General features: G+C 39.7%; 1 protein-coding gene across 2 annotated transcripts in view; it reads left to right on the plus strand.

Annotated features, from left to right (window-relative positions):
• Nucleotides 1-12,029: 12,029 nt before the first annotated feature.
• CRISPLD1 (cysteine rich secretory protein LCCL domain containing 1) overlaps nt 12,030-14,306 on the plus strand; it is a 38,545-nt gene continuing 36,268 nt past the window's right edge. The window contains exons 1-2 of one of the 2 annotated variants that reach the window (XM_058833612.1): nt 12,030-12,289; nt 13,140-13,462. In XM_058833612.1, coding sequence (XP_058689595.1) covers nt 13,205-13,462 — 258 coding nt within the window. In that variant the 5' untranslated portion in view covers nt 12,030-12,289; nt 13,140-13,204. Of the gene's footprint in view, nt 12,290-13,139; nt 13,463-14,306 lie in introns of those variants that run through there. The other variant, XM_058833613.1, reaches the window with a different exon arrangement.

The following is a 14,306-nucleotide window of genomic DNA, read 5'->3' on the forward strand; positions in this document are numbered from 1 at the left end:
AGACATAGAAAGAAAGAAAATACAGGCACTTGCCATTTAATAATCAAACTTTTTCTGAAAAATCTGTGTAACAGGGCCCAGCTGTCTTCTGCCATTGCTATATTTGGCATTTATAGAAGGAGACATGTCTTCCTGAGTTTCGTCCAGTGGTGTAGCCTGATCTACCATGTCAGGCTGGGGGAGTATGAGGAAAAGACAGATGTAGAGAAGATGAAAAATAAAGTCAAGGAAAGGGGGAAAAAATGATGAGGAATTGAAGTAAGAGAGACAAAGAAACAAATACCTGCTCTGTTCCAAGAATGAAAAGTGAGAATAAGAAAGGCAAAAAGGAGGATTTCAAGCTTGTAAAACAAAACTGTGGAATGAAAGAGTCTGAGAAAATTCATTCTAGCAGGCAAGAACTGCCTGGAACAATATTGTGGTGAGCAAATAGTGGGAAATATTTTAAACGTGCTAACTGGAGAAAAATACAGAATGTGAACAAAGACAGCTGTAAGCGCCCAAAGTAGAGGGTATAGTATTGAATGCTGCACACACAAAACAATCAATAAATTCCAGTAAAACTTAGTGGACTCTTTGTATTCTGTAGATGGTATGTAACTGTTTATAAGTTATTAATACAAGCCCTCTGGAAAGGTATCAAAATGTATCAGTCCTGGTGAGACATATTTTAGGCTCTGTCATGGATAGATGGTTGTCTACAAGTTCTGAACCAGCAGCTGGTCTTCCTGAGGGTTCTCCCGGACAACGAGATACTTTCCACTTTCATAGGAGATGCAGTTGCAGGAGACAGTGTGCAGCTTGCCTTGGCCTGTGTTACCAAACGTGCCCGGAGATTAGAGAAAATGTTGAACCACCAGAGGTCCAAAGCACGGTTTGAAGAATACCTGCAGTCCAAGAAAGAGTCAAGTGTTCCCAAAGAGATTTGGAAGTAGCATTTCATGCAGAAGAAAAGGCTGGGTACAGGCATGAGGTATCTCTATGAACTTGCAAAGGTGCTGGACTGAAAAGAGCAGCCTGGAAGGGTATGAAAGTTGAATAAGCAGCTGGCTGTGGGAAATGTGAAATAGAATAGAAATATTTTCACTATGATATTTTAAATAACTCTTCTTCACATGAAAATATATACAGTGTAATTAAGCTGCTTATTACAAGCTTTAGAATTAGGAGGACTTTGGGCTTTAGTTTCCTATCAGAAATCCCTACAGACATTTTCTGTATTTCCCAATTCCAAAACATCTTTCTGCACTTAATGCTGTTTAATTTATGTGCCTTTTTACGTTAGACTGTCTTAAATGTTGAAGAAACTGCTTTCTTAGCATTTTTTAAAGAAGCATGATATTTATTACACATCTGGAAATAATGCATAATCTAGCTCCCTCAGAACATTTTTTCTAATGTATATTTTGGGAACCTTGGAAATTTCAGTTATTTTTATCATGATATGTTAAGTATAGATGTTGAGTCTTGCTGACAAGTCATTTTTCAAAACCTTATCATATGTCAATGAGTGGGTGGTCCTGATGTCAGGAAGCGATTGTGAAGGGAAACCTGGTTGAGGTAAGAAAACACGAAGAGTTAAAGTCTGCCCAAAGGCAGGTGGGTCACCACATTAATGTTGTGTGGCTTTTTATTATGATAGTATAATTCTGAGTATGTGATACAGCATCATTCATACATAGTAATTCCGTTGTAAATTCATGCGATATGAACTATTTAGGAGAAAAAGGCCAAAATATATAAAAAATGTCATCCACAAGTTTTCACCAAGACCACAAGGATCAGTTTTCACAATCTTCTAAAAAAACTTTCAACTTCTGAGAATTTTCTGTGAAGTATTTACCCCAGGCATAAGGCCTTTTAAGAAAACCTCCTTAATATGCACCTTGACAACTCTGCACATAAGTGGCAGTATTTTACTGTTTTACTATTTTTCAAAGTCCTATTATGAGACTTAAAAACAGCACAAACCCAAAACCAAATTGCTGTATACCTCTTGCAGATTATAAACCGAAAAGTACTAAAACGTCACTTTCCTAATAACAGACCCGAGACCAGAAATTTTGTGCTATTCTATTACAAGACTGACAAGCAATAGCAAAGGACTCAAACACAGCAGTATTTTGATTTGCTAACTGCAAAGGACATACAGACTATCAACAATATGTGTTTTTTTCTTCCATTACTGAATCAATATGTTTTGCAGGGAGGAAATGAAGAAATCAAACTTTGCCCTTTTTAGCCATGTACTCACGTGTGGGGAAGTTGCAGATCTGGTGGTAACATCTGTGACATTGCCAGCTACACATCTGCATAGCACGGTCATGCTGTGACAGCCACAGTCACTTTGGCATCCTATTTGATGTGTGCCAAAAGGATGGTGTGAGGAAGCCTTTCAAATCCCTGCCTCCTGCAAGACCCAGACCATGAGTCCTACCGCAGTTTGAACATTTCACACCTCCTCCCTCAAATAGTACAAACTAATGAAAATAAAGCCACATCAAATTTCTTTCCCAAAGGAAACAGGCTTCGAGTAAATGTTGTTATGTTGATTCCACTTGGCTGCACTGAAATTTATAGCATCCTTTGGAGGATCATTTGCAAAAGACCATATGTCTCACGAAGTTTTTCCTCAGATAGGTCAGGTACTACTGCAAATATGCCAAGATCCCATAGCTCTCCTCATCAGGAAAGACCTGTCCCTTTTTCCCTTTTTGCAAGGCAAGAAGGAACTGTGGTGTGTAAATATTGCTGTCCATACCCTCTGTAACTGTCTTGTTTGCACATATGAATACTGCTTCTTTAAGAAAAACAGACACTGGCACCAGTGTAAGAATGTATGTTTTAATATTTGCACACACAGATATCGGTCTGTTTAGAGCGAAAAGGCTGAAGAGCAGGCACACACAACTGGCACAAAAGGGGAGCTGACCTTTCAGTATTTACCCTGGTGGTGTTTGCAGTGGCACCTATCTGGCTGACGTTGGCGACGCCGTTTTGGAAAGCGCCAATAAGACTTTGCAAACCTGAAAGCTTCTTTGCAAAGCTTACTCTATACTGCTTGCTTGAACTTCCTCTGCTGGGGCCCCACATTCTGTAAGCAACTAATTATGTTTTATAACATAAACAGGTCCGTATTTTGATGTGTATATCCTGCACTCCCTTAAAGGTGCTATTCCTTCAAAGCAGCAACTCAAATCCTCACATACCCTCTTGCTGCTGTAGCTGTAGCAGTAGCTGTGTGAATTTGCCTTCCACTGCAGCAGCTGTGGATGCAGAATTTTCCCCAGTCCTTGGCTGTGGTGCTCTGTTTTAACAGTGGGTTCGAGGAAAGAGGAAGTTTGGATTATGGGATGCAGAACATCAGAGCATGGAAGACTGATGAAATGGGAGCTTCCTAGGAAAAAACAGTTCTCTAATAAACATCCCTTTATATTTTTCAGCCACCTGTATACCCAGGCCCATACTGCTGCTGAATGTAGGATTTTTTTAATGCACAGACTTGTTATACAGGCAAAAAAGGTGGTAAATAAATTACATATTTATTTAGAAATGTGTACAGTTATTCTGAGTGGTGAGGCAGGAAGTTAAGGAATTGTAAAGACATCACTCCTGAGGAGTATTCATATTTCCCAGTATGAGGCAGGTAAGCAAACTCAGTAACAAAGTTGAAGATAAAATAAAGGGCTGGGTCTTGCTCTGAGAGATTACAGAGTCTGGTTGCTTGTGAGTGGAAGGACACAGCAGACATGTGGAAGGAAGGGGAAGCATGGGCCTGGGATAGAAGAAAGTAGAGAGCAGAACTGGCTGATTTCCTTCAATTAACATTTGACACTGTTTAGTTTAAAGAAGAAATGAGGGAAGAATGCACCTGCAGCACCTGCATTGGAGGCACAGAACTGAAAGTTGCTGCTGCTGCTGAGTGTGACAGCCCATCCACATCATGGTATCCTTGCACTGGTTTTAGTCTTCCATGTTAATATCTGCATCTCCTTGATATTACCAAATGTGCCACATGAATCAATTCCCAAAGCCATCATTGCCTTAAAAAAGACACTGCAGAAGAGACCTCTTCCTGATGCTGGAAAATAATTTACCCAGCATGAGGAATGAGTATTTAGAGGTGCTAACAGTCAAGGTTACACACTGAATTGTAAATGACTGGCAAATAAGCTATTAATTAAAATAGAAATTGATTCCATCTTGTGGGATTTAAGGAGAAATAAGATTCTCACAAGGTCTCTTTTGAGTGCTCTTTTAGTACAGCTAAAGGCGGTATTTTAATTTTCAAATAATCCAACCCCATAATTAAAGTTACATTTTTGCCACAAATTTTAAAATATTAATGAAACTTGAATAAGTCTGGCTGAAGTGCTCCCGGGTAAAATATAGAAATATGCTAATAACCACCTTCTTCAAAGTTCTATTTATGAAAGAGCCATATTCCTACTGACAAAGTTCATTGCTTTCATCGTCCTTCATAATTCTAATTAAAACTTCCTTTATGAATCAATTTTTAAAACATTCCTTCCTTTCATGAGCTTGTGGAAACTTATATTTAATTACATTTATCTGGAAATTTACAGGGAATAGAATAATAACAAAAATCAATAATATTAAAATCTTTGTTTTAAATATTGTGTTGATTTTTGTCATTTGCAATGAGTTGGTATTGAAAACTGAGGTGATATGTAGGATGACATAAATTAATTCTTAATAAGTTGACCATAACTGCCCATACTGGTATAATCTATAAAGACTTTGTTTTGCACAGCAGGGTATGAGTGCTTTATATAGAAGAAAAAAAAAAAAGGATTACTAACAACCCATAATAGTAGAATTAGCACGCTTATTCATGCCAACATAAAAAGAGAATTAGATATTCTTACTGATTTTGCCCACATCAAAAAGACATGATGAAGACCAAACAAGGCCTGAGACTTGTAAATGATACTGTTTTTTACTGCCTGATCTGATAATGAATATCGGTACCTCCACAGAGGTGCTGGATGTATGAGATCTCTAGGAGGAGGTTGCTGCCAGAGGCACTTACTAGGGTGGCATGGATGGTGTGAGGTGTTACAGGTGCTAACTCAGACGATTCTGTACTGGCACCTGAACATGTTTCTCACATGAAGAGGCTCTGCTGCTGTCACAGTCAGCCTAGTTTTGTTGTTCTCTTCCAGTTGTACCAAGTTTTACCGAAGTAAGTAGGCTGGTTCTTCGCTTCCTATCCTCACCATGGCAAACAGATTTTAAGAGCCAGGATGATGTGGGAATAAGAAGATGAATCCAAGATAGGGGCACAGACATGTCAGAGTCTCTCCCAGAGAGACCAAACAAATGACACTTGGGGACGTGTTCCAGTGGTGGACTTGGCAGTGCAATATTAACAGTTGGCTCGATGATCTGAAGGGTCTTCTCCAACCAATGACTCTGTGATTCGGTAAGTAGGTACATTACAGGGACAAAACAGACCCAAGCATTTCTGTCAGCAGGAAGCATTTATGCCTTGCACCATTTCTAGCTCTGGGGCAGGGCAGTGCTATTTCCTATACTTTTCATCACCTCACCCATGCATATCTCCCAGCTTACTTACAAGAGCTCGGAACCTGCAGGATTTGGAGCACTGATATTTGTTCAAGGTACTTCAGAGAGCTTTTGCCAGAGACAGGGTGATAGTGCTGCTGAAATCTGACAATTTCACGTGAAGTTACAGTTTGTAACCATCTTCCATACTGCTACCATGAGGGACAAAGCACACAAACAATAATAGGATGCCAAATGATGTCTAACACCAATGCATCTTCACCTTCCTTACAGATAGCAAAATGCACAATTCACATGCAGTCACGCAGTAAAAGTCAACCCAGAATTTGCTGGCATGATAATATTTGGAATCCTAAGATGGTGGCTTCTAGATAGACACAGCATCTTCTTCACTGTCAGTGGGACACTCTAGTTTGCTCAGTGGTCGAAGTAGCTCAGCACAGATTGTCTGCATCATTTTTCCCACACAGTAAAGATCAATTTCTTCTCCAAGATTCCCGACCACTTTCAACACGGAGTAGAGATGAGGCCCTGCAGACATCACCATGGGTAACGTACGAGGCTGATACTTGCAGACTGTGTGTGCCATAGATGTGCACAGTTTGAGCGGGACAGGCCATGCTGGAATTCTCCCCAGAGAGGTCACATCTCTTCCTGGTAAGCTGCTCTTGCACAACCGTTCACTGGGTTGAGCGATATCTCTCTTCAAATTTCATATAAAATATAAGAAAAATAATAAAATTTGATACTAGGTTTTGTTCCAAACTTATCCTGAAAAAACTCCTCTCTTGAAGTACAAGTAAGTTTTTGGCAAAATGCTCCAGCCCTGTCTCTGCAGCAACACTGTGAACAAGAGCAACACTTAATTCAGTTAATTTTACAGGACAAATAACTGGAGACAATAACCTCCAACAAAGTTCTCAGTTGTATTTCAAATCAATCAGTGGCAAAGGGATTTAGAACAAAGTGTTTTGGTGCTTAAGGCTTGAATTTATTGGAGCTGTCTGGGTATATCTGTCTAGGCAGAAAAAACAACATGCTCATAAATCCCCTAATCCCCCAAAACAAAAAGCATATGTTTGTGAGCTTGAGAGTGAGCATAAGGTGAGACTACATCAATAAGAATATATATGGTGCCATAAACCTGCCCCAATTAGTACTTTATTTCAAATACATTAAATGTAAATATTGGTTTTCAGTGTGACTTCATTTTACCAAAAGTATTCTCATCACTGGGTTACAGAAGTGTTACTACACATCCTTCTGGCTCAAAGTATACTTGATTATTTAGTGAAATAGAAGTGACAGAGAGAATGTTGTTCTGGCTCATTGTAATGTACAGGTTGGGGAAATTAATCATGGGCAATCTGGCCCAAATTCTTTTAGAGAGGGGTGGAAATGGAAGCTTATTCCTTCAGATGTTGGCTGATTATCTCTTGTGATACTGTATAAAGGAAAAGGCAGTATGCATTTGTCTTTTGTTTTATTTTATGAACGGCCATATTGAAATCATGATTCTATGTGCTAAAATCTAATGTCAGAGACTATGTCAAAAGAGTCCCATTGTTCTTTATTTCAAGAGTTTTTGTTTGGTAAACAAAATACTTCTTATCTTGATGCACTTAAGAGGCAAGTGGAAAAAATTAACCAGTTTTATAACAAACTGCAGTTCAGCAATCAGAACAATTTCCTGTATCTTTCTTATAAAATGTATCTTCGGAGTAATTTAAATCATGACATTTTTCTTTTTAATGATATCCTGCCTTCCATGCACCCCAGCTCCCCAGTGGCTTGCTGTTCTGACATCTCCATTGGTTAAACTCTTTATTGGATTTCATACCAGTTGATGAATGTTAATTGATGATAACTTTTGTTCATTGTTGATCTTAGACAAAATCAAACTAAAAAAATAAACGGTTCTTAGTCTCAATTAGAAGCAGCGAAGAAACTCCCCTTAGCAGAAATAATTGTTTCCTATCCCTCTAAATACACTAGAATGCCTTTTTCAAAGTAATACAATTATATAAAATAATAGTTCTGTCCTCATGCAATCACTGTATTAACATTTTAAAATGAAACTTTTTGAACTAGTAAAAAAATAGTAAAAAACAGTATAAAAATCTTATGTTCAACTAATTGTTCTAGGAATTATTGCATGACTTTATTTCATAGATTTCATGTATCTATATATAGCAATTTATATTTGACTTTTACAGAACTTTATGATTACTTTTTCAGTTACTTTTATGAAACAGCTGGTGAGGATGGTGCAGAAAAACATTTCTGCCAATCTTCTTTATCTTAGCAATGGATAGTACATGATAATAGATATGGTTACTGAAGGCCAGGAACTATGATGACCTACAAGAACCTGTTAAATGCTGTCCTTTTAAATATTTTTCTGAGAGACCAATGGGAAAACACAATCTTTGTGAACTCTGCTGGTACAATACCAAAAGCAATGGACACAAAGTTTTATCTATGATGCTCCAATGTCTAAAGATGACCTACACTTGAATGAACATCATGTAGCACAAACTACTAGGGAATGTACAGTAACACAGAAAGGAAAAGGTATGGAAGATAAAGGAAAATGCATGGAAATGCTACCTGGTAAATGCAATATGTCCAGGCACTTGTACAACTGCTGATAGATGGTATGGGATATTAATGAATATTTTTATTCTGGTAAATCTAGCCAGAGGAAAGCTATTTCCCATTGTTTTATTGTGTTTTTTTTGGAGTTTTTTTGGTGTGTGTGTTTGTATGTGTGTGGGTTTTTTTCCCCCTGAGTTCTGTCTCTAAATTACCAATATAGCTGTGCTTCTCAAGAAGAAGACAGTTCACAAAGTCCTTAACAATGGATGTGGCCAAGGCATTTTTGGCTGAAATAATGTATCAAAAGATTTTGAAGTGCCGGAATAATCTTGCATATTATTGTAACCACACCCTGAAGAGCAGGGATACTGACGCCCATTATCTCTTTACTTCATTTTTTGTCCTCCCCAGAAGTTTTTCTTTGTTTGTTTGTTGTTTGTTTTGTTTTGTTTTTTAATCATAAAAAAAAAAAAAACACAAAACCACAGTTTGGGACAGTATGGGTAAAAGCTTAAAGCAGTGCTTTGAGCAGAGTTCATCCATTTTAGTCACCAGCCTTCACATGAATATATTCACCTTCTCTAGTCCAATGTATATTTAATTTTGAAAAAAACAACAAAACAAAACAAAACTAAAAAACAGATTAAACAAAAGTCACCAAAACCAAAATCAATTCAGACCATTCAGCACCATGGCAGGCATGATCTCAGATCTCAGAAAAGGAGCATTCAAGAACCTGCTCCACATTAGGAAGAGATTAAATCTGAAAACTGCTCTCTCACCATACAGACATCTCTCTTGAAATGTCTCCTGCTTGGCCATTTTTGTGTGAGTCTGAAGCAATTGGCCATATTGTTGGTACAGACAGGCAGATGGGGGTCCTGATTTGGGAGTCACTGGAGTTTGTGTGTCTGAGAGCAGTTTTGTGATATATGCAGTCATCTACACCTCCAGTGCTTAAACTTCAGGTGTACAGCAGTTCTTTCTGGCAAAAACACTTTTTCATTATTGATTATTAGTTGCCTTTTTAGCCAGCATCAGGACCAGGTAACAACTAAACACTGTTTTTGTGGGTCTAGATTTTGGGTAAAAAATAAGATGTTCCCAAATTGCTGTAATGGATCAGACTTTTTAATGGGTATTTTAGTCAATACAGTGCTGTGATGTTATCAGGCAAAAAATCACAAGGTGGATTAACTAAAGACACTTAAAATCAACAAAAAAATGACCTGGATTTGGATTCTTCCTTCTGTTTTCAACTAAAAGCTCAGCTTTTAATATTCCTAGAATTCCTTCTGAATTTAGCAGATTTGTTAAAGATTCTTTATATGTATCACAAGTCTTTCCTTGTCTTCTTTAATTGGCAATGTAACTCTTTCTTAGCCCAATTATCAATGTATTTTTTCTATTAGGAAAACAAATCAATGATGAAGTAAAGTATCTTTTTTTCATACCCTTGTTTATTTACAGTGATCTTGCTCTCATAAAATGCAGGAAGATTCAGACAGCAGAAGATACCTTTTCCCCTCACACTTTAAATCTCTTTTAGCCAAAGTTCAGACTAAAATACTCCTTTCCAGGATTTTCTTTGTGTCATATTCTCTGTGTTTGTGCAGCATGTACCTGGTGACTTCTTACTAATTTCTTTCAAGTGGGTTTTTGGTTGCAATTTTTGTTGTTGCTGTCACAACTATTCAGAAAACAGTTACTCAGTCTATCTGTTTGCATGTGCACTGTGCCTTTGGGAAGGGAGGATATTTAGTTTTAGTTTCAGGAGATGTAATGGTGCTTAACTGTTTATTATAATAATTTTTAATTATGCATTACAGTTATATATCCAGTGGCAGAGGTTTAAACCAATCCAGAAAAACAAAAACAAAAAAAAAAAAAAAAAAAAAAAAAAAAAGAGAAAAGAGCTTCCCTCATTCTAATTAAGGAAAAGATCCAGCAATTTTTAATTATATTAATACACAAAAATTAGTAGATGTGTCAAAATATTGTGAAAATCATAACACTTTTATGTGGCCACAAACCATATAGCCATAAATCAAACTCAAAGGGCACAGTCATTGGGTACACAGGGTTTATTTATTTATTTGCTGAAAAATTATGAGAACAAAAAAACCCCCAACAATTTCAAAGAGGCCTACCTGTTTTTTTATTAGTATTTATTTTAATGAATCTAAAACTTTCATCTTAAAACAATGTCTTCAATTTGACAAAGACCAAATATGATCAAGTTCTTCCTAGAAGTATGATGAATAGTCAAAATCAAAGACAGTAAGTGATTTTTGACCTATATTCTGTTTGAAGCCCAGCAACTATCCAGTGCTGATGGAAAGAGGCGACTTTCCAATTGATGTGAACCCCGTAAATATCCTCACTCTTTTAACATTTTTTAAGTTGCTTTCGTGCAATCATTACTGGGTCTAATAATAAAGCTATTCTGCTGCTTTACAATGAAATAACACTTGTGCCAGTACACAGAATAAATGTCACATACTCTTTACTAGGTGATAATGCTAAGCTATACCTTGATGGTACAGAATCTGCATCTTGACCTCCAGAGGTCTAAAGAGGATGGAAACAAGATTTAGCAATATAAAACAATGTGAGTATTAAAAAAAATCCAGATCTGACATATAGACTCTATCAAGTACTTTGCATTTTTTGTTCCCTTCCAATTTCTTTAAACTCTTCAGCATGGCCAGTCTGTAAGTATGGCTCATTCTTCTGTATCCAAAATGACAAGTGGTAAGTTATCCTGGTGTATAAACAGAGAAAAAACTTGAATCTAGTCCGTGTATCCAGCTGCACAGTGGCATTTTACCTCACAGTTTTGTTACAAAAAAAGTTCAGTGCCCAATAGTTGAGCAGAGAAATCCAGTTCCAGGATTGCAAGAAAAAAAGTGATAAAGATCAACCAATATGGAGCATAAGAATTTTTGTGTATCACAGTGTGTGAGTAAAAGAGTACCTATAGCATCCTGCACTTAGTTCCAGAGTCTTCAGGGAAATTATAACTAAAACTGAAAAAGAGAGAGCTCAAGAAGCAGCAGTGTGTTACTTGCATGGCATTGTTTCTCTTGGGCCCATGAAATTTGGAAGCATTTATAGAGCTGGTCTGAAGCCAGCTGGATTCTGATGAATTTTAACCTCAGCCTCTCAGTTTCTGAAAATGAAAATACAGAAGACTTTTGGAAGCTGATACAGCAGTCCTGTGAAGACTGGAAGTTGGTCAATCCTGCCGTTAGCTCAATGAAACAAATTATACTAAGTAAATGAAACGTCAACCCCATCAGCTCGTGAAAAAATTCAGTCCAGAAGACTTCGATACAACAGAAAGTATGTATCCGATGCCTATTCTTGCTTGGCACAGAAATGAGCGGTTACAAACTTTTGAATTGTACTTTGTAAAGAGAAGTCTCATGCGGCTGGGTTTGAATCCACAATAAAATTCCTGTCCTGATACCTCCAGCCATATTCATAAGTTCTGGACTTTTGCGGAGCTCACAGCCTTTTCTCTTTGCTGCGTCTCAGCGGGAGCAGGCCGGTTTAGCATCCTCTTGCCTGCTGCCAAGGATGGAGGCGGCTGGGGACGGGGCCCCCCTAGACTTTTCTGGGCGATAGCTTTTGCAGGACCGCGGCCAGCTTCTGGCTGAGGCTGCGGTCCCGGCCAGCCCTCGCTGCCCGCCGGACTGCAGGTATGGCCCCTGGAGCTGGTGCGAGTTCCGCCGCCCCCGGGTGCCGCTGCCGGGGCCGGGGCCGGGCGCGGTGCCCGGAGCGCGGCCGTCCCGCCCCGCGGGGTGCCGGGGAGGGGTGGCCGCCGCACGTCACCGCCGCCTGCCATAAATGCCCGGCGGGGCGGGAGCCGTGGGGAGAAGCGTGGAGCGACTCGGGGCGGTGGTGGCGACCCGGAGGCGGGCGGGGGAGGCGGCGGCGGCGGCGGCTGAGCTCGGCGGCAGCCCCGCTCCGCTGCTCCGCTGCTGGACACGTCCGCGCACGCCGCGCCGCTCCCAGCGCTGCTCCGCCGCAGCCGGCGGGGCGAGGCCGTGCCCCCCGGGCCGAGGCGGGCGTGGCGAGGAGGCGGGCGGCGGGGCGAAGCTGGCTGCGGGGAGAGCAGGCAGCCGCCGCCGGAGGGGTAAGGGCAGTGGCGGGGGGAGCATCCTCCCCGCAGCCCCCTCCCCGCGGCGGCGGGAGGACGGGCGGCGGCGGCAGGCCCCACGGAGAGCGGGGCCGGGTGCGGGAGGCGGCGGCGCGCCGGGGAGCGCTCGGTTGTGCCCGAGCGCCTCTTTGTGTTTCCCTCCCAGCGGCTGGTGCGGTGTGGCGGGATTCGCGCCTGCTCACCCGGGGTGAAGGAGTGACCTCGGCTTTCCTACCTAGAGCGCTCAGTCGTTGTTAGAGTATCGCATTCTTGGAAACGGTACTACTTTCTCTGAGTTTTCGGGGCTTGGAAAAGCCCGTCTCCCCCTCTTTCAGTTACGAGTTCAATACCTTTAGTTTCATTAGGGTTTTGGAACTCGTCAAACAAAAGCTTTAATCAAAGTCATGTTTTGAAATGCACTAAGAGGGGATACTTTGTATCAAGTTAATTGAGGATTTCAGTTTACTTTTTGGCAATGACTGTGAGACTTTAACCTGCTTTTGTTAAGTTCCAATACTGGAAGACCTTATCTACAGTCTAATCTTCATTGATGTCTGGCTCTTTTTAAGTAGATATGAAAAGCATGCTTTTTGCATGCAGGCACTGAAATGTGCATGTCAGTGTAATATGTAAAACCACTTGAATAAACTGAAGTTAGTAAAGCTGAAGATAAGCTATCTTCCCAAATCAACAGTGTGCACTTTTAGAGTAAAAAATGCAGCATCCTGCTTTCTCCCCCTAGAAAAACAATTACAAAATCTGTATGAACTAGAGATTCTGTTGCTTCCTATGGACAGGCCAGTCCTTCAGTCTACAAATTACATTACTCTCTCTTATGCATTTGCAGCCAGCAAACCTGGAAGAAAGACTTTGTCTTGGAGCTAACTCCTGAACATTTTGAGATCATTCATCATGAAGTATGTAGTACAGGAATGGCTCAGAGTAACTACCTTGCTATTCATAGCTCAAGCAGTTTCTGCAATGGTTCTTCCCAATGCCACGCTCTTAGAGGAACTTTTGGAAAAGTACATGGATGAAGATGGTGAGTGGTGGATCGCCAAGCAGAGAGGGAAAAGGGCTATCACAGACAGTGATATGCAAAGTATCTTGGATCTTCATAATAAATTACGGGGTCAGGTGTATCCACCAGCTTCCAATATGGAATATATGGTAAGGAAAAACGGATAGTGACATGCAGAAAAAATGTTTTTAGAATAGTTGCTATCACTTTATAAAACAGCATAATTTCAGTCTTAGTTTGCTTGTTTCCTCATTTAAAGAACTTGTCACTGTTTGTCTTTTTTTTTTTGTACAGGTATGGACTGTGAGATAAAGATGCTTGTTTGTGGATCAAGTGTCATGCTCCATCTATATTAATGTGTTTAATCTCTCACAGCTCTCCTAAATTTAAGTGGCAGTTCCTCAGTGTTAAGGGCCAAAATTGCAGTACTCAATAAAGTTGATTATAATTGTGACCTAAAAAGTTACCATCTGAGTACTGAACTATGAAGTTTCACAATAGCATGCATGTGTATTTTTCCCATGCTTCTAGGTTGGATGGAATTTATGAGCAAAATGAGAGTTTTACAACAAGAAAGTCTTCTATTTAAGTTGGCATGTGTTACTGGAGGGCTGTCTATTTCTGTGTTCAGATTAATAATGTAATGCATAATATCTGTTTATTTTTTTTTCCTTAAGAAGCATCTGTGTTTGGACTATTATTAATGGCATTAAGTTCCATGTTTCTGAACTTTGTTTTTATGCCATAGTTCAAGGCTATTTCTGTCTCTTCTTGCTAAGTAGATGAAATCATATCATTAGAGCTTTTAAGAAGTCCAGAGGTTTGACAAAAATGGGCAACTTCTACTTTTCTGCACCTTTTTCCTGTATCCACATGGTATATTGTTGACTTATCTATCCATGCACCAGAGAAATAACATTGTATGGGTTGTATAAGTATAGGTTGAGTTGTTTATATCAAATATTATACAGGTTTTTTTATACTTTCCGTGAC

This window comes from Poecile atricapillus, chromosome 2, assembly GCF_030490865.1.
Source record: "Poecile atricapillus isolate bPoeAtr1 chromosome 2, bPoeAtr1.hap1, whole genome shotgun sequence".
NCBI classification, from domain to species: domain Eukaryota; kingdom Metazoa; phylum Chordata; class Aves; order Passeriformes; family Paridae; genus Poecile; species Poecile atricapillus.